The sequence below is a fragment of the Trachymyrmex cornetzi genome, unplaced genomic scaffold (assembly GCF_001594075.2).
Source record: "Trachymyrmex cornetzi isolate Tcor2-1 unplaced genomic scaffold, Tcor1.1 scaffold299, whole genome shotgun sequence".
NCBI lineage: Eukaryota > Metazoa > Arthropoda > Insecta > Hymenoptera > Formicidae > Trachymyrmex > Trachymyrmex cornetzi.
In genome coordinates, this window is record NW_017297680.1 from 375,030 (window position 1) to 395,512 (window position 20,483).

Here is a 20,483-nt window from a genome sequence, read left to right on the forward strand (position 1 = left end):
GAAATTATAACGACAAAACTCTTGTTTGACATTAAAACGCTCGAACAAATGTCTGAACTATTATTTTTCCATGTATCAATCTTTTTATACAAACCTTTTTTTTATCTCAATAACAAAAATAAGTGGTCCTTGTGCCTAGTTGAATAAATTTACAGTGCTCGAAAAGAGCGTGAATAAACAGTGAGGAAAAAAATAAATTTTACACTAAGGATAAAAATTTGCTCTAAAAATAAAATATATATATTACGATATATTAATCGTTAAGGTTGATAATAACGCGTTACTTCATTGAAAAAAATTTCTGGTCGAAAATGGACGAATCAGAAATTTCTGGTTAAATTTATTAGAATTCTAGTTGAGATAACTAGAATTCTGATTGATACTATATTTCTGGTAAAATCTACTAGAATTCTTATTTTTTTTTACCAGAATAATTATATTAATCAGAATTCTAGAATTATCTCAACTAGAATTCTAATAGACATAACCAGAAAATTCTGATTCGTCCATTTTCCACCAGAATTACTGTTTAATCCAACCAGACCATTTTTCTCAGTGTTGTAACGCCGTTACTTTGTTGATTGTTACCTTGTATAATAACGATTTGATAATAACATTGTGAATTTTTTATGACGGTAATGGTAACATCAGAGTTAGAAAAATCAATTGTTACTTGTAACGAGCTGAAAAAGTCATTCGTTATTGAAAAAAATAACTCTTTTTTTCATTAATTTGTAACGCATTACTTTTTTACTCGCGTTACTCGTAATGAGTAACGGTACGCGTTACTCCTTACTTATTATTTTTTTTAGTAAGTAATGCGTGATGATAACAAATTATCAAAGTGACTTTTCTAATCTTAGCACAACCTTAGCGTTTAGTTAGTTAACGTTACTGTCATAAAAAATTGCAACATCGTTATCAAATTATTTACTGTAGAAAGTAACGACAAAGTAACTGAAAAGTAATGTTTGCCAACCCTGTTAATCATATATTAATATTATGCATGATTTCCAATGTTTTTCGTGATAGTTATTATTAAAAGTTACATTTCCGATATTTATCAATTTAACACTGCCGCGAAGCGGCCTTGAGTAATTAATAATGCTGTCGCGATTCGTATTGAATATTAATGTGAGTTTCACTTTATGTCTATGGTGACTACCTATGTAAAATACAATTCTTTTGTAAAGGATAATTAATAATTACAACGATAAATCATTTGCTTCTCATAAGAAATAATTAATCTCTCTTTATAAAATAATAATTAATAATCTTCTTCTAATTATATATATATCAGGGTCGGGTAAGTTAACGTTTTTCTTTCAACTAAATTAAGTTAAAGTTAATGGCTTATAAAATTAAAAAAATTAAGTTGAAAGTTGAAGAAATAAATAATTAACTTAATAAAAGTTAAGTTAAGATTAAATTAACTTAAGTTTAAAAAAAAGTTAATTTTGAAAAAAATTATTTTTGAGATCAGAATATCCAAATTTTTCTTAAAGTGAGATTACTTTAAATAACCCTTACAAATATAGATTATTAGGCAAATTTAATCTTATATAATCCACGTGTAAGTTACTTATATATAATAAAAGTTTGCATTATTTCTCTTTCTTTATCCTTTATCGAACTTTCTTGAACTTCTGAAACAACTGTTTATGCATGTTTACGACTACATCGACTAGGTATTTGTTACAAAAAATATATGTAAAAATAGGTGGATGTGCAACTCTGTTCTACAACAATTCTTCATCTAAGGCTCGTTTCGTATTTATGTTACTGAAATATAACGTTTGTACCTAAAATTCGTATTTATGTTACTGAAATATAACGTTTGTACCTAAAATTAGTGTGATTCAAATATAAGCGGGAATTGACAAAATCTAGCGAGTCAATAAAAACTAGCTACCGTATGGTGTGACTCTTATTATAGGGTCATAAAATTATCATCATAAAATTATTGAACTTTTTCTAAATTAATTCTCTAATGTTTAAGATTTTATAAAAAAAAAATATTAGCATTAAGAAAAATAGAAAAATTTTCAATTTAAAAAAAGTTAATAAATTAAAGTTTAAAAGTAACTAAATTAAGTTAAAAGTTATTAACTTTTTAACTTTTTTTTTTAACTTTTAACGTTTCAATCAATTAGTTACTACCCAACCCTGATATATATATATATATATATATATATATGTATATATATCTCGCAATGCCACAGATGCGGATTATCTTTCCATTTACCGAGTTCAATCACCCCGCTTCAGTATCTTGACATTATATGCAACAATACTAGCACCAGGAATATTGAATATCCATGAAATATCGAGGTAGATATTACCATGCTGTAAAATTGACTTTTCATCGCCAGTATGTCATTAATTGCCACATGTCTACAACGTGAGCATGTAAGGATGAACGATATTCTGACCCTTTCTCTTTGAGGGGTATCAAAATATGTTATACAACTAACTCGTTGCAGGATATAATTGTATTCATTTAAGAAAACAGACATATATAATTATGTCTGAGTAAAAGATCGAAGAATATTCCAACCATCAAAAGACTACATGAATGTTACGATATGTATCCAGGAATGAAGAATCAGGAATGCACGGACCTCAATAAATTCGTCAAAACACAATCACACAAAATAATGCACACTTCAGCATCTGGCATATAGACACTTGGAAATACGGCCATCAAACGTAGACATAAAGTATGACATCAGTCATAGGCTTCTATATCGTGAAATAGAATCTTCTATGATGTTCTGTCTTTATATAGATTCATATGTCTTTGTATAGATTCACGATTATATTATTTATTTTACAGGAATATCAAACGTAATGATGATAACGATGATGAAGATGATGGCGATGAAGATAATGAAAATGATGACGATACTACAACCCGACGCGATGCGAGAACCAAGGAAAAGCCGTTCGTGCCGGCGACCCGTCGCGAGAATTAAACGGGTAAAACTGATGTCCCACATCGCCACGATGGTCCCCACTCTACATATAGCGAAACGGTTTGCAAAGCCACAACCTCCGTGACTCCGTGGGGCAAAGACTACCGGCGTTAACCGATTTCTCGATAAATGTAGAAAGGACAGCCGAATTCGATACGGCTCAAACCCATTCACCTCAGAAATGACTATTCTCCATCGCCACTGATGCATCTGTCTTCCCGATGCTTATCGAGCTTGCCATTATGGCATTAAAAGATCTGAGTTCAAGAGAAATTAAAAGCGACCGGGAAGACAGAAAGTTCTACAATCTCCCAACACCGTATTTCCAAGTGTCTATTTGTCAGACGTTGAAGTGTGCATTATTTTGTGTGATTGTGTTTTAACGAACTTATTGAGGTTCGTGCATTCCTGATTCTTCATTCCTGGATACATGTCGTAACATTCATGTGATCTTTTAGTGGTGAAAAAATGAGATAAGATACTCATAATATTTAATTAATGTTTAATTAACGATATATGTCGGTGATATAGATAATAAAATAACGTACGTAATATATAATTGGAGTCTCGTTTTACTTCGCTTTTGTTTATCTATTTGTCGATCTGTTTTTCTTGATTTGTTGCGTGATCAAGAATTTTAATATAGAATTCAGAATTCATATTGCACAAATAAAACTCCAATTTGCATTGATTGCAATTTGTTCATCACACGCGATCGTAACTGAACGACTTTGCGAAATCTTCAACGCTAAATAGAAATGGATTTTTAAACTTCCTTGGGTTCGTTGACCGAAAAAGCGCCATGTTTCTCGAGACAAAACAAGCAGATCTCTCTCGATATTCTGTTCGATTGTGCTAATAATAAACACAAACATTTCACGCGACCATATGATCTACTTTCGACCAAACAAGGCTTCCCTTCTTCTCTCCCACAACTATTCATAAACTTCCGTTCGTAAACAAGGAAACCGCACGAGCTGACTCATCATTGATACTCACGGCCTCCTTTACTCCGTTTTTTTGTAAGCGCGCGTGGGTGCAAAAATAAAAGAATTTGTTTTATCTTGTATTTTTTATCGCAATCTTCCTTATCTATTATTTTGCACAATTATGTCGCAATCTTATCTATATATGTTTGTGGGTCATTATTTTTGGAATCCGAGATAATAATCTCCCTATATGACAAATATTATAAGGAGACTTTGGACCCTCTAAAGGCGTAATAAATATGAATAGCTACTGATTCGACCTTTCTAATCCCGTAGTTATCACATCTTTTCTCTTTTTGGATTCTCTCAGAGACGCTGCTCAGAGATGCACGATCACGATGTGTGATCCCGTATGCGCCACAATTATTTTTCGCGAACATGTGCTATTAATGTCAGCGTATCTAGCCATTCTATGTAATATCTTGACGCCATGTGTGTCGGCAAGTTTACAAAAACATTGCATTAAAATAAGATAATGGAAATGCAGATACGCGTCTTGTGCTATGTTTTTCGTCTTGCACACAAATCGGCTATGTTCGGTTTGGTATTCGTGACGGTCTTTTGTTTTTTTTTTTTCGGAACGCACAAAAGAGCGGCTTGATGATTATTTGCGGACGTACTATATCTTCTTATTATGGGTCATTGCGTCGAACCGCGGAGTCTTTCTAAACTCCACTGCGAGACGGCGTAAAATTAGCTTCCCAGACGGCGACTGGCTGATTCCCTCTCGATGAGTAAAAACATACGTGCCGCGAGAATCGGGTCAGTGACACGAGAAACATGCACCTTTGTATTAAAACCCAATTTCCGATTTTTAGCTGTAAGCTGATTTCGTTAAACAGCTGTTAGACGTTCGATATTACTAAACAATATTTTACAAGTGCACAGAAAAAAACGTTTGGTTGAATTAACTGGAATTCTGGTAGAAAATGAATAATCCAGAATTCTAGTTAAATCTACTAGAATTTTAGTAGTTTTACCAGAAATCTGGATTGTTAACCAGAATTCTGGATCGTTCATTTTCCACTAAAAAATTCCAATTAATTCAATCAAACATTTTTCTCTGTAGTATAAAATATTTCAAAGAACCTTTGATTAACACAACCTATATAGTTGACACCAAATAAAAGTAATATAACATCTATGTTATAATTTTGCATTTAACTAGGGATGAAAAGTAACACGGTCTTGTAATTTTTTATCGTTATCGTTAGTTTTTCATCATAACAATTTGATAATGACAATTTTTAATGAGTAATACGTAATAGTAATAAATTAAGCTTATCATACAAACTAACATAAATTGGATAAGACTTCTGGAATAATAAATATCTTACATAAATCATAGCGTCTTTATGCTGGATACTTATTGGTCCAGCTTACATTATTTTGTGTGTGTGTGATAAGCTTTACTTTTTAAAAGTGATTTTCCAACGTTATAATTACCGTGATAAAAAATCATGCCTCCTGATTGTACAATATCATTAATAACCTTCCTAGACAATTCAATATAACTCTCAATATAACTTTTAATCAAATTGTGCAACATATAGTTAATAAATCGAAGATGAATTCCATCAAACCATATACATAATAAATTAAAAAATTAAATTAATTTCGCTGCATATCCGTATCCATAATTAATAACATATTAAGTGTGTCAACGTGGCGACGGTTAACAATCGAATGTTATATATCTCTTCGATATATATCAATTTCACATAAAAAAATGCCATCCTGTTTAGAAATTTACACATTTTTTTCTTCACTAAATCTTAGCTTGCTTAATGATTAGATGTCGGCTCAATCTCGTCATAAATATTTTTACAAAAGCAATCAATACATGTCACTTATAAGGACAATTAGATAAAATCAAAGTTAAATATTAAGGATTAACATAACAATAATTAACTGAATTATTATACACAATTTAATTATTACATTAAGAGTTATATTGAATTATCTAGAGAGGCAGATTGTGTCAATAATATTGTACAATATAAGTATTTAATAATATTGAGCGTTCTGGCCATTTTATTCGAAAAGTAGCGAATATTGTTTACAAGAGAAATTTTAAATTTACCAGTGTGCGCACTAAACGCGTAATGTATATATGAGAACAAATCTTCGTATTAAATAAATAAGAATCGGAACACTGCGCATAAATACGATCCACACCTTTAAGAAACAATATAAATAGTTTATTTTCGTTTATTTTCGTGGCATTGTTATACCGGAACTAATTTCACGTGACCGTATAATACGTATCAATCTCGTGGTCACTATGCAATCATCATACCAGGAACCAGCGGATCACCGACTAAAATCGTGCGTTCTACGACAGTAGTGAATGACGCGCATCGTGACTATATATATATAAAATTCGGCGCGTGGAATTCTCATTGAATTTTTCGCGGTGATTAACCCCGTAAATTTAGCTCGCTGCGCAAAATAGCTTCGTGTCTCATTTATAGATTTGCTTTGTGCAAGCGCATGCATTTTAATATCATTATTTTACTAGCAACATATAAATATTTATTATAGTAGATTAAAGAAATTTTTTATGTCGTACGTAAATCCAAGGTATTTTATATTGTCAAATATTTTATATTAACAGTATTTTATATTGTAGTTGAAAGAAAGAGATAAATAAATCGCGTAATAAAATTACTGTAACTGTCAAATTTGATATTTATGACAGAATATTTATAGAATTATCTACAACAGAGAATTCGCGCAACGTCGTAATTTTTTAATGCAAAGTCATCAATCTCAGGAAATGACAAACTCGTCTCTTTAAATTGTAAAATATAAATAACAAGTAATAAGAAAGTCCAAATCAACCTGATTATTGCGAATCGTCAATTAATTCAAATCGCTTAATTCTTAGGTAGTCGAAAACCGCGAATACTTTCATAGAGCTGCGCGTGTTCTCCATTCATTCCGGATTGCAGGCGGCTTGTAGAGAAAATCCGCAAGGGAACTTTCGCGGTTCGGTAAACGCTGTCCGATGAGACGCGACATGGTACCTCTGCCTGCTAAGAATAGCCGAAGAAATTTGCGTTGCTCGACGCAGATGCCAAATTCTCCCCTCCTCTAACTATCCCGCCCTCTTGTCTCCTCCATTCCATCATCTACCCTTCTTTCTCTATCCGCACCCGCCCCATCCGTTCTGTTTCTTCTCTTTATCTTTCGCTGCGCGCTCTCCCTTCTATTTATTTTTAGGTGTCTTCTTCTGCACTGTTAAATCTCTTATTCCATTTCCGTTTATTCTGTTTCTTATTTTCTGGTTATTATATCTCTTCTCTCTTCTGCCACCCTTCTATTCCACCCCACCACCCTCTCTCTCTCTCTTTGTTGTTTTCATTTTCTGTCACATGTACGTAGTTACGCACACATATCGTCTTGTTTCGTTGCTCCGCTGGTACAAAGACCGACTGAACGGTCAGTATCGTACCAGTTAGCATTCGTTTTGGACGTGCGATCAAATAAACGGCAGCGACGAACTTGTTCCATAGTGAGACCCTGCAAAGACATATCTCTAGAAGGTGAATCTCCCGATAAACCGAAGAACTAAAGGATTTCGAGAGAGAAAACTAGAAAAAGCGAGAGAAAGAGAGAGGGGACTTTTCCAATTCCTAGAATTCGCGATTTTCTTGTGGAGGATTAAATTCGTACTCTTTGTCATCATTTAAAAGTAAGTAGCCGGGGACCATCGACGTTGACGACGTTTATTCGACTAACAAATAAATTCTAATTCTATATCAGTTATATTTTGAAGGTGCAAATATCAATAGAGAATCAACGTCTTAATAACAAAGTTGTACACTTAGATGTCATTTTACTTTTAAAAACTCTAACATTAGATGCTGTCTCATTATAAGATTTTAATAAAATTAAATCAGAAAGCCATCACACACACGTTATATTACATTATTTTATAATTATGTAGCTCTATTATTAATGAGAGAGAGAGAGAGAGAGAACAGATTAAATTTTTAACTCTTTTCTTCTATCACGATAACACTGTTTAGTTTAATTTAATTTCAATTTTAATACATAACGGAGAAAATTATAAAATCAGAAATGAATAATTATAGAATCATCTAATTATAACGAATGCGAAAAGGAAATTTAATAAAAGATCAAGAGTAGACACGTGTTTGGATAAACGCCTCGTAGGACCGATTTGCACCGCATTGGTCCTGTGACGATTGCATATTTAAAGATTTCCATCGCGCGTGGTTTGAGCTAAATGTGGCGTCTGATTCTGCGTCTTATTTACTTCGTTCACAGATTACCTTCAATGTAGACATACAGCAACAATCGAATAGGCACGATTTGGCACTAAATATACTTTAACATATACAATTTATGTTTTCATCTCTATTTAATACTTCTTGAAAATATAAAACAAACTATTTAAAAATTTTCATTGTTTTTATTATTTTTAGTTATACTTTTTCAGAGGGTGAGAATTACTTTTTCAGAGGTGGTGAAATGAATTTCTAATTAAGAAGGATAAATTGAATTAAATGAGGGAATTAAACTTATTAAAATTTGGAAATAAAATTGCATCTGTTTTTTATTTTTTTCGCTACAAGATTCAAAAGCAGCCCACTTTTAATTGTGAAAACTGTTGTCTATTAAGGATCCAAGATATATTCAATATTTTTTTGCACGTGCTTTTGATTTTTAATTTTTACCGGAAGTCGAACAAACATGTTTACTATTAACTGTTGACATAATCAAAACATTGTGTCAACCGCAAAATGCAATTTTCGAAATTTGTGCCAAACGTGCCACGTTGCCTCCGCAGTTTTACATTGATCAATACATATATATCTCATCGAATCATCTGACAACACGTGTCTTTTGATATATCTACGTCTCGTAAATGTACGAAATTTTACAAAGGAAAAGAAGAATTTTAATTAATTAGTAAATAATATTTAATTAATAAATCACATTTTAAAATCCCAGTTCATATTTAAAATTGCATTTAAAATCCTAAAATTTTATAATGCATAACAACTAATGAATCTAATACGATACTTGAAATTAAACGATTTTTCAATGAGAATATTGGAATTCTTTAATGAGCGCGCGCGCCGAATTTCCGCATATTGAGAATAATTTGGTTGAAAGAAAATAAACTTGATTACCGTCTCTGTTGCATGCACATTTAGAAATATACGGTTCCCGATTCTAAAAGTAACAAATATAAGTCACGCATACCAGACTATGGATATAAACATACAAAGATCAAGAAACGGAATGGTTGGTACGGTAAATCGTTGAAGAGTAAAACAGAAGTATATCACTTTGCTCTCCCTTTTTCAAGAAGAAACAAGAGAAAGAGTAGGTGCAAATCTTTGTGAGAAGAGAACTTCTCGAGGTTAGAAATAGCTTGAAGTGTTTCCGATATAAAGGAGCGACATGATGCAGAAGACTTGAAGATCTATACGACTTGCCAAGAATGACTGATGCAAACGATTTCTGCGGCACGTTGATTGAGCTCATTTGACAACTTAATGCAATTCGCGGAATTTCAATCTTGTCGTTAAGCAATTAGCGATTTTTACAAGCTCACGGCATATTAAATCTTATTTGTTGATCCGATTTGCTGACTGTTCTTGAAAAAAATTTATGTATTGTAACGGAACGATTAAATAAAATGAAAGAGACATTACCTGAACATATCAATTCGTAGTGATAATAATAAAATAATCATAATAATATTTTATGATTTAATTAATCTTATTATAAGACACAAAATTTCAAAGAACACGTTTGATCTGTTGCACGATTCAATCGAATTATCTGACATTGCGTGTCTTTCAACGTCGTAGATAATACACGTAACATGCACAATTTTATAAAAAAAAAAACATTTTAACTTATAAATAATATTTTGAAAACTAAAAAAATTCCAAGATTTTCGAATAATATCTAATGGTTTCAATATCTAAAATTGGATTCTTTCGCGAGGTATTTCCGTATATCGAAAACAAATCGGTCGGAAGAAGAGAAATTATTTGATTATTATCTTTGCTATTCACAACGTCACAAGTGTACGAAGTTCCTGATTCAAAGAGTAACAAATAAGCCACACAAACCGCAGATAAACATACAGAAGTCAAGAAGGCTCTTAAAATTATTGTGTCTTTATAACAATGAAGTTTATAACAGTGAGAAGCAGAGAAGATATTTAAAAAAACCTACAAATTTACTGCTTTAAGAAATAACATTGACGAAGAAATTTTACATTCTCGTTGTTTAATTTCAGGACCGAGATGGGTATGATAGCGCGCGTGAGGCGTCGCGTCCGTGCGAACTCGCTGACGGTCGACAAGGAGAAAACGGCGCAAAGCGTCTGCCTTCTAAGCGCGGTTCTTCTTCTACCCTATTGCCCACGCGGTCCGCTGCCGCTTCTACCGTCGCCCGCACCGGTCCTATATTCAGCCCTTGTTCTGCCGGTCGTTTTAAGCGCGAATTACAGATATCCGGTCCCGACCCTCAAGACTCTCGCCGAGGCGGCTAAAGGTACAAACGGATACTCTAACACTGACCTCACTACTTTTCCATCCTAGTTTGCCGATCTCATCTCCAGACTGAACCGATTTTTTTACTTTAGATTCTTTTAATCTCATCTTTCTTTTAGAATAATTTTCTGAAAGTCGAAATGAATTTTTATAATAATGAGATCATTGATTCTATGTCGATTATGTACAAGTCTACAATGTCATATAAAATTTTCGATATGTATTTTGAACGCACACATTGACATGTCGAGGCAATCAGACAAGACATAGGGATCTAGGCTCGATAAAATAACTGTTATGATTTGAAATGATTTAAAATAAAAAAATATAAAATGAAGTCTACACACTTATTTAAAATTTAAAAAAATATATAATAGATTACACAAACTTATTTAAAATAATAAATACTAAATAACTATTTTATTTTTTATATATAGAATACATATTTTAAATAAAATTGTTATAAATGTGACAGACTTCTGACTGATACGACTTGTTTAAAATAAAAAATATAAAATCGAGGACACGAAATATGTACGTAAATAATTTTAACGGCACTATTAGCAGTTTATATAATATACGAATTTAATAATTTTATGTAACTAGTCATCGACCTCCCTCGAAAACGAGTAAGATATAGAATTCTTCAGCTCTTAACAGTATTGGCTAAAGTTGAATCTTATATTAAGCTATACTACTACAATTAAATTTTTTTCAAACAATTGGATACAAAATTTCAAATCACAAAGAATTCATAGTTTAATAATTTTATGTAACTAGTCATCGACCTCCCTCGAAAATGAGTAAGATATAGAATTCTTCAGCTCTTAACAGTATTGGCCAAAGATGACTCTTATATTAAGCTATACTATTACAATTAAATTTTTTTCAAACAATTGAATACAAAATTTCAAATCACAAAGAATTCTTATCCTAATTAACACATTTAAATCCATTAGAAGAATTTTTTATTGTTGTTCGTTTAGTTTTGAATTCTACTTTCTTCATTTAACAACATTTAACAACAAATATTACAAACAAATTTTTGGCACCCCCATGGATTCACCTATGTCTCCAATTATTGCTGACATAATTTTGCAGAATTTAGAAGAATTAACAATTGAAAAATTACCTACACAATTACTGTTTTATCTTCGATATGTGGATGATACTATTTTAGCTGCACTAACCGAATATTTGAATGATATATAAAAAAATAAAAACTTTCTTTGCTCTTTAATCTCATTTTATGTACAACGTTACTCTGTCGTCTAATCAACTCCTGATCATAGAAGTGCTTCTTTGTTATTACAACGATAATTTTATTAATCGGACTGTTTTTACATGTATTTTTATTTGATGGTAGCAATACTCCTCTAATTTATTACAATTACAATTTTAGTAATTGAACTATTTTTACCAAGATACACTTTTATTACATTCTATTATTTTACCGTTATCGCCACATTTTATTGTATTTAATAGATATGTACTAACAAATTCATCTATCTACATATCAAGATTAACAATAACTGTAGAACGAGATCAAAAGCTCTACATCAACCTCCACAATTTTCAAAAAATATTGTACTTTCAGAAAAGATTGTAACGGTTTCATTTACATTGTTTTATCAAGAATTACAATTAGAGCGTGGTATGAGGACTCTACATTCAACCTTCATGCAAAGATGTTAATTACAAAAAATATCATACTTTTCATTAAAGTTCCGTTTTTCCTTAAAAGAGATTCATTTATTTCGTTATAAAGTTTTTATGTAAATATCTGCGACTTACATTGAAAATGACCCGATTGGTGTCGAAACGTTTATAAATTTTTTTGTTTATTGTTATTAATTTTTACATTAAAAGATCCAGTTCTCATGCTCGTAGTCCTTCTATTTTATAATTTTATATTTAAATCTTATTAATAAATCAAAAATAGTGCGCCGATTTTAGTCTAATTATAAGACAGTACTGGTTAAAATTGAATTTTACATCAAAACATTAATTATTGCAAAAAATTAAATGTTTTTAAAATAATATCATACTAGGATTTAAAATCATAAATAGTTTTCACTCTCTAATTAACAGCATTTAAATTCTACATTAACGGTTTAGTAATAGCGCCACAGATTTTAGTCTCATATTCAGTTAAAAATGAATGATATATTGAAACGAATTAATTAAAATATTCTACTTATCGTTAGTGCATAATAATATATAGTATTACAGTAATTTTATTAGTGATACAGTTGAAATTGCAAAGATAAGAATAATTCGATTCAAAAACTATAATCAAGTAGTGTAGAAGTAGCGTTGCGCAAACGAGGAATCGCCGTAGGTCACTTCATCCTCTCGCACTCACCTAAACTCTGGAATCCTCTCGCTGTTTGTAAATGTTGAATTCGTCTCCAATCGGCAATGATCCCTATCGTGTTGACGCCAAGTCGTTCAATGCTCGCTCGGAGACGGAGCGCTGTTAGTTTTATAGGTAGCAGAGGCGCTCCTGAACTCCAACCGGGGGATGGGAGATCCTTCGGTTGCCATGTGAAATCCTACGGGTTCCACCGCTATGTCGCCTCCTCAGTATCTGTCCTTGTCTCGTCCTGCTGCCATGTCGTCGGTGACTCGTCCTGACTGACGTCCATTAATATGCAAATCCTCTTCTCGATCGTCGGCTCTCTCTGGGACTCGTTACTAAAAATGAAGTCGATCATTCATCGAAGCCACGTCAATTACGTTATACTCAATTAACGGTGGCCGACGGAGGCGTTCTCTCTTTCTCTCTCCTCTCTCCTCTCTCCCTCTCCCTCTCCCTCTCTTTCTATCTATCTCTATCTCTTTCTCTGCCTCTCTCTCTCTCTTTTTTTTCTTTTTTTCTCTCTTGCACGCGCTCGCGCTCATCAGCTGGCAACAAGTTCACGATTATTAACGTAAAGCACGCCCTGTCATGTTATTCAGCAACTTGTCATCCTCCGATAAAACCCTTAACAGAGGGTGGGTTGCTGCCGTTCGTTGATCAGGTCCACCTCCGGAAAATCACTCACGATGACGCGTTCCTATCTCTCGTTTTTACTCTCTTTCTTCTTCGGGAAGCGAAAGACGATGAGAAAAAGCGAGATAGAAGAGAAGGAGGAGGAGCAGGAGGAGGAGGAAGAGGAATCTATCTCGTGGCGAACGCATATCAATGTTCTTGTGTTTAATAATAACGAGATGTCGCGTGTCTGTGCGTTTCTTTTTTGCTCGCCTCCGCATCCTCGCCAGCGTAAGCTGGCCGTTAAAATAATTTTCTCCGATAATTACGAGGATGGTAGTAATCATAAACGGTTTTTGTCCGACCATTCGAGAGTCGGTCGACGAGGCAGGTTGTAACTTTTGCGAATCGCCTTCATCAGGTGGCCGATTCGTATCCTCAAAATGTGATTATTATCGGTTGAAACGATTCGGACTTCACGCTTGCCTCAATCACCTGTGATTTTTGCTTAGTGCCGAACGTAAATAGCCACGTATAGATGTTTTTGTATAGAGGCGAATAAGGCCAATATGAAAATTGAAGTAATCAATCTGCGATAGTTACTTCATCATGCCGGTGTGATACACGAGATATCGCATTTTGAGCCAACAGTAAAAAATTGCCTTTCGAGAATCCGCGCTTCATAAGTTATAATTTGAAGGTATAAATTAAGAAACTTTCTTCAACGTTATAATCTCAAAGTATAAATTAAAGTTATTAATCGCTCCTTCAAACGCGAATATTCAAAATTCGGCGCTGAACATTTTCGAATTATAAACGCCAATCTCGATATCTCTAAGGCGTAATATGAAAAACTTGGAGTAACCATCGATCTTTTTCGTTGCATCGATATTTTTAAAGGCGTAACAACATTAATGAACGTGGAAAACAAAATTAAAATCCCTTATTGCCAAATAGTAGACTAACATTTGTCATCATTTTGACATCAAAATAACGATAAATCACGTTTGTTTGTTTGCTATTTGGATTTTATATTGAGACAATATTAAACCCTTCGTTTGTATGAAGATAGAAATAAATTCCTCTTATTTTATATTAAGGCAAAATTAAATCCTATAATATATACTATTTTGAAGCAAAATTAAATCCTTCATTTTATCGATTATAACACAATGTTCAAAGGTGGAGCCAAGAGAGCATGGCATCCTCTAAACCGCTTCTTGAGACGGTTATATGCACCGGTGGACCGCGCGGAAAATCTCTTCCTGAAGATGCGCAATCTTTCCGTCATGGCGAACCAGATAGTGTTCCTGATCTTGGCGGATAAGGTGTTGCTGCCGCAGCAGAGACTGACCTGCTTGTATACGCTTATGTTCTACAACGTGATAGCCTACTGTGTGAGCTACATCAAGGAGCTGATACAGAAGGAGGATTGGTCACCGTACGTCACCTTGACTGAGCGATCTAAGATCAAACATCTCGCGATGTCGGCCACCAAGATCGTGCTCGAGTGGACCAAGGCGGTAACATTCGTCGTCACGTTGACCTTCATGCTTCTTGTATTCGGACTGGAGCAAGGCCTCGATCATTACAAGTGAGGAACTTGATTGAAGAGGAACCAATCCTCTTGGTCTATAATATGTATAATAATTAAGAATATCTATTACAATTGTTCCTTTGCTCGTCACACGTACAATTGATCCTTCTTAATCAATGCATTTTTTCATAAGATTCCTACAGAAAATATAAAAGTGAAAACGAAATCACTATAATTCTTAACGAGTAGTAAGTGTCGTTGTCGTTGTATCGTTAATTATTACGCAATTTTTTATCATGTATAAAATCGTAATGATATTACTGTCTTTAAGATTATTAAAAGTTACAAAATAGGAGCTAAAATCTGTGCAAACTTGTTCTTGATGTTGTTCAAAGGGTGAGGATTTGAAACGTTATAACAAAGTCTTAGCACAAAAATATACAAATTTTGCTGTAGGAAAGTAAAAATATGCAAATTTTTATTATTTTAATTCGACTTGTGTACTTATATATTGATTATACTAGTTTACAACAAAAAATTACTTTAGACCGGATTACGTGTCTTGTATAGATTTTTGGATGCTGAAAACAATGCCCCGAGCGAAAAAATTCTAGCACGTCGGATTTCCAAGATAATTGAGATTTAATACTTAAGAAATAGCTTTTTTTGCGATATTTGACATTTTTTAATAAAGAAGGTTATCTTGAAATTTCGATCAGGAGTCATGAATGTATTGTGCATCCCCTATAAAATGAATTTTTTTTTATTTCAATACCTTACTTTTTAGCCATGTTATGAACGATTAAAGATGGGAGCTATTTTGAATATGGTGATTCCGACAGCGTCGGATATGTATGCGAATTAATTTCTTAGGGTCACATTTTGATAACTGTACCTTAATACTTTTATTACACAGAATTATGAGACTAATCCACTGGTGTAATAAAAATAAATCGTTGCTTAAAAAAAAATTAGTAATATGCAACTACATATCTTTCATAAAACAACTCTCTCTCATGCGCATATAAATCGTTGCTCAAAAAAAAATTAGTAATATGCAACTACATATCTTTCATAAAACAACTCTCTCTCATGCGCATATGACGTTGCCGCGGTCCTCATATTCAAAATAGCTCTTATTTTTAATCGTTCATAACACGGCTAAAAAGTAAGGTATTGAAATAACAAAAAAATGCATTTTATAAGGAATGAACAATACATTCATGACTCTTGATCGAAATTTCAAGATAACGTTAACCTTCTTTATTAAAAAATGTCAAATATCGCAAAAAAGGCCATTTTTTAAATATTAAACCTCAATATTATCTTGGAAATTTGACGTGCTAGAATTTTTTCGTTCGCGGCATCGTTTTCAACATTTAAAAATCTATAAAAGACACGTAGTCCGATCCAAAGTAATTGAAAAAAAAATTTTTTTGTAAACTAGTGTTATAGAAAGGTTAACATTCAGTTTATTATTAAGTTTTATTTAACATTTTATATTCTTTATGGATTCACGAGATAGTAATTACTTTATTAACATTCTGTTTTTTAAAAAAATTAACAATTTCGTTTTGTGACAAGTGTAATCCATTCTATTCTATATTTCTTTTCCATCCCTTTAATTTGACATCTTATTAATTTGCAGACCTTCGTTGATCTATACGGTGATTACGTGGACTTATTATTCGGCGACAGAGAAGGTCTTCGTCGAGATGTTTCCAACGATCCTGGGTTTCTTACAGCTAGAAGCGTTGGAGAACATCGAAAATCTGTACGCGCCGGTGATACTTCGCTGCTTTACGATCGCCATGTCGGCGATCTTCAGCATTCTGCTATTGCCATCGGCCTCTTGGAGGTTCCTAATGGTTGCCACGTATTTGAACGTGTACTTGCGATGGAAGGAACTAATGGAGAATTCAGGCGCGGTACTGCAACGAGAACGCGAAGTGTTAAATCGTTACAGGAAGGCGACCCTTGAGGAGATCGAAAGGTTTGATGACGTGTGTGCGGTGTGTCTGTGCGGTATGACGAAGGCCAGGGTGACACCCTGCCATCATCTCTTCCACGCGGACTGCCTGCGACAATGCCTGAAGACCAGCGACAAATGTCCCATGTGCAAGCGCGAGCTCAAGTTCGACTAAATAAACGACATCGGGGAATATATCCTTTTGATTGTCTCCATAAAGATTTACGAGATTCTCAAAACGCGCCGTTGAAGAAGACGAAGAGAAAAGAGATGTATGTAGATGACATTTCGCGTATGAAAGATTTATGGCGTCTTTTATATATTTGGATTTACAACGTCATTGGCGTCGGAAGGATTTACGGCGTTCTTTTCGTTTATAAAAGATTTAAAAAAAAAAGAGCTTTAGAGAAGATCCAAAATAAAATTCTTATATTATTCGAAAAGAATCAACAGAAGGAGAAAGTACTTGCGATACCGTGGAACATCGACAATATTCGCAACGCATGGAATGCATGTTCCTTTAGATATATATTACTGTGATATAGATCAGCAGCAATGTAGCTTATTGTTAGGATTATATCGGAGATATACAATAACTTTACTGTCACGTCGGTCAATTTGTGACCAACACACGTCATTCATAACTTTAATGTAACTGGCGAATGGAAATACGCTTATTTTATATTACTGTCCTGGTAAAAATATTTCTTAGAATTCTTCATATAATTTTTTAGAATTTTTATGTAAATATTAGAATAATTTAAAATTTCTGTATAATTTTTTATATTTTTAGGAAATTTCTTAAATTTTTTTATATACGAATTGGAACATTTTTCAAAAATACTGAGAAAGTCTAAATCTTTTCTAGAATTTTGTCATATATGTGAATTTATTGAAATCTATTTTCTGATGTTTGATCTGAAATACTATATTTGTATCTTGAAATCTATATTATGATAATTGTAGTATTTCTCATTCTGTAATTTCTGGAGTAAACTTATAAAATTTGAAGTTTCAGATATATTATCAGAAATCACCATAAATTTAAAAAAATGTAATAAATTCTTAAAAATATTATGAGATATTATGAGAATTTTTTTCACCAGGGTATCTACTTTTCGTTATATCGTTAATATAATGCCCATCGAGGAAAACTGCGTGAACTGCGTTGTTTATACGTATATTTGTAAAACACTCTTTTCGTTGCGTTTTGCACGAATTGTGTAAAACCTCACTTTACTTTTTATGTATCCTAAACAGCTTGTTACAATCTTAAATATGGAAAATTATTTTGCAACAAATTGTCGAAGAATAAGTAGAATAAATAGAATTTAAAATAGTGCAGTTTTGTACGCTACAATTTGTTTTTTAGAAATTGTAATGAAGTAAGCCTTAAGAGCCGTATGATAATGCAATTAAGAAATCAAATAGTATTAAAAGATTTCTCTGTAGAATAAGTTTTAATTTTCATATTCAAAATAAACTCTAGTCTCTAACAAAACTTCATTTTCTTGGGAGTTATGGCAAATAGAATAAGTTCTTATATTCCATTGAAGCTCTCAATATCTGATGATATACGCTTTTTAAGAATAATTTGTTGCTTACTTAAACAGTAAATTTTCTTCTTGGAAAAAAAAGAAAATATTTTTTTTCTATATATTAAAATATTTATTTGCTTCTATCGCTTCCTATATTCTATTAGATTCATGTAACACTATTAAATGTACGAAACCAGATTTCAAGCTTGAAATACATGTTTTATTTGTATTCTTGATTTTTAATTATATTCTTTGATGTAGAAATCTCCTTTTGCAACATTAAACACTCATTCTTCTCCATCAAATATCCGAGTGGTGTTTGTATATTCTCCATCGGGACTATCGTAATTTTCTATTGGAGGTGTCTTTAATGGTCCTTTTGCTGTATATGGTAAAAGCCCTAAATCCAGCTAAAACATACACAAATGAATGAATTTAAATCATGTAATAGATTCTTATCCAGAATTGCTTACAATTATAGCATAAAAATAATTATGCTCAGTTTAATTTTTTGAGTAAATCAAATAATTAATTACTTGTATTGCTTCTTGATACAAATCTTCTGATTCTGCCCTTAGCTCATCGAGTGCATTTTGCTGTGAATAAAAGACAGAATCTATTGCCTGAATGTTAGCTAAATGCAGTTGAGATTTGTATCTATTCCAATCCTTTTGCAATAAAATTCTAGACTCCATTTCCTCTTCTGATATTGGTGGAAGTTTCCGTAGTCTTTGTCTGAAATCAGTTTCCAGTTAGTAAATCGCAAGCATAAGAACATTATAAGATTAATCATTATACTTGTCCTGCGTATAATTGGTTTGTATAGAAAACTTACTCCCTTTCCTTTATTAATTTTGGTGGCACTTCGCACTCGCTGATTGGTTTTAGTTGCTTAGATAGCTTTTGCAATTTACGAATTTGTTTTTCTAACTTTCTTCGTCTTCTTTCTTCTCTTGCTCTGATAATCTGAGGATCTAGTCTCTTTTTTTTCTTTAACGGTTCTCCTCTATAGAATAAATAAAAGAGGATTAACATGCTTATAATTATGCTATAATGTGTACATCAGATGCTGCAAGAAATTTACAATGGTAACTTACAAAAGTACACTGCTGACTCTAAAGTACAGTGGATCGGTACATATTGAGATGTTTCGTATGCCAGGTATAACGCGCACTGATAATCTGAAAGAAAAACAACAGATCAATTTTTGTGAGTTTTTCTATCGAACTTACAAAAGCATTATTTGTTTTGTCTCTTGGAAGCTGCTCGGGATCGCTCCGAACAAACCCTTGAAATGTAGGATTCACATTACATACGACATTCATCATACAACGTCCGATATTCATCATTACAATCCCAAGCAGCTCCTGAGAGACAAAATGAACACTGCTAAAGATAATGTACAATTTAGTCACATTGACAATGCACAATTCTTATATCAAAACCCAATTAAATTAATACTTAAATAATAATTTATATCAGCGCGCTGAATTTAGATTAATTATTACTTAGAATGTAATTACCGCGATAAAGCAGGCAGCAAATTTAAGACACTCATCCTCTTAGGATAACCTCCTTGCGTATTCACTTCTCTCCCTTTACTTCCATGAAAACATTGCGTATAAATGCGCAATGTCGCAAATCCCGTAGATGGTCCGATGGTCGCAATAAAACAGTAGTACCATAGCAATATTCTCCCTAGTCACTAAAATCCCTGTATGTGTTGTAAAAATAGCTAAATACAATCAGCGCATGATCGCGTAGTCAACACTAAAGTCACTAGATTATCTAGTGACTTTAAAATCGCCCGTACATATAGGCTGCTTTCCATTTGATGACACAAATCGACACAAGTCGACACAAATGTCATTCTATCCTTCTTGATATTCAGAGAGTGACAAAGATAGAACGACACTTGTGTTGATTTGTGTCGACTGTGTCTCCTAAAAGGAAAGC

General features: G+C 32.9%; 2 protein-coding genes across 3 annotated transcripts; one reads left to right on the forward strand and one right to left on the reverse strand.

Annotated features, from left to right (window-relative positions):
* The first annotated feature begins 4,552 nt into the window (after positions 1-4,552).
* On the forward strand, positions 4,553-17,679 carry LOC108762453 (ERAD-associated E3 ubiquitin-protein ligase HRD1B). 2 transcript variants are annotated; one of them, XM_018509463.1, is made up of 4 exons: positions 4,553-4,755; positions 10,253-10,510; positions 14,666-15,077; positions 16,669-17,679. In XM_018509463.1, exons 1-4 carry the CDS (start codon positions 4,695-4,697, stop codon positions 17,162-17,164), a joined length of 1,227 nt encoding a protein of 408 aa, XP_018364965.1. In that variant the 5' UTR covers positions 4,553-4,694; the 3' UTR covers positions 17,165-17,679. The 2 variants fall into 2 exon arrangements, with proteins under 2 accessions (XP_018364965.1, XP_018364966.1); XM_018509464.1 differs by lacking the exon at positions 4,553-4,755 and adding an exon at positions 7,375-7,661 and having other exon boundaries at positions 10,254-10,510.
* A 963-nt stretch (positions 17,680-18,642) lies between these two features.
* mRpL40 (mitochondrial ribosomal protein L40) lies at positions 18,643-20,195 on the reverse strand. Its single transcript, XM_018509372.1, has 5 exons — positions 20,051-20,195; positions 19,625-19,708; positions 19,363-19,533; positions 19,064-19,262; positions 18,643-18,937 (listed from the first exon to the last, which is right to left on the reverse strand). The coding sequence occupies exons 1-5, from the start codon at positions 20,083-20,085 to the stop codon at positions 18,815-18,817; spliced, it is 612 nt and encodes a 203-aa protein (XP_018364874.1). The 5' UTR covers positions 20,086-20,195; the 3' UTR covers positions 18,643-18,814.
* Positions 20,196-20,483: the final 288 nt, after the last annotated feature.

Bases quoted from the DNA above. Each gene is read 5' to 3' on its own strand.
- LOC108762453 (XM_018509463.1), top strand. From the start codon at position 4,695: ATGAGTAAAAACATACGTGCCGCGAGAATCGGGTCAGTGACACGAGAA. The intron at 4,756-10,252 runs TATTAAAACCCA...TGTTTAATTTCA, and splicing joins ACGAGAAACATGCACCTTTG to GGACCGAGATGGGTATGATA. The intron at 15,078-16,668 runs GTGAGGAACTTG...ATTAATTTGCAG, and splicing joins CAAGGCCTCGATCATTACAA to ACCTTCGTTGATCTATACGG.
- mRpL40 (XM_018509372.1), bottom strand. From the start codon at position 20,085: ATGAGTGTCTTAAATTTGCTGCCTGCTTTATCGCG. The intron at 19,263-19,362 runs GTAAGTTTTCTA...AACTGATTTCAG, and splicing joins AAATTAATAAAGGAAAGGGA to ACAAAGACTACGGAAACTTC. The intron at 18,938-19,063 runs GTAATTAATTAT...TGTATGTTTTAG, and splicing joins TGTATCAAGAAGCAATACAA to CTGGATTTAGGGCTTTTACC.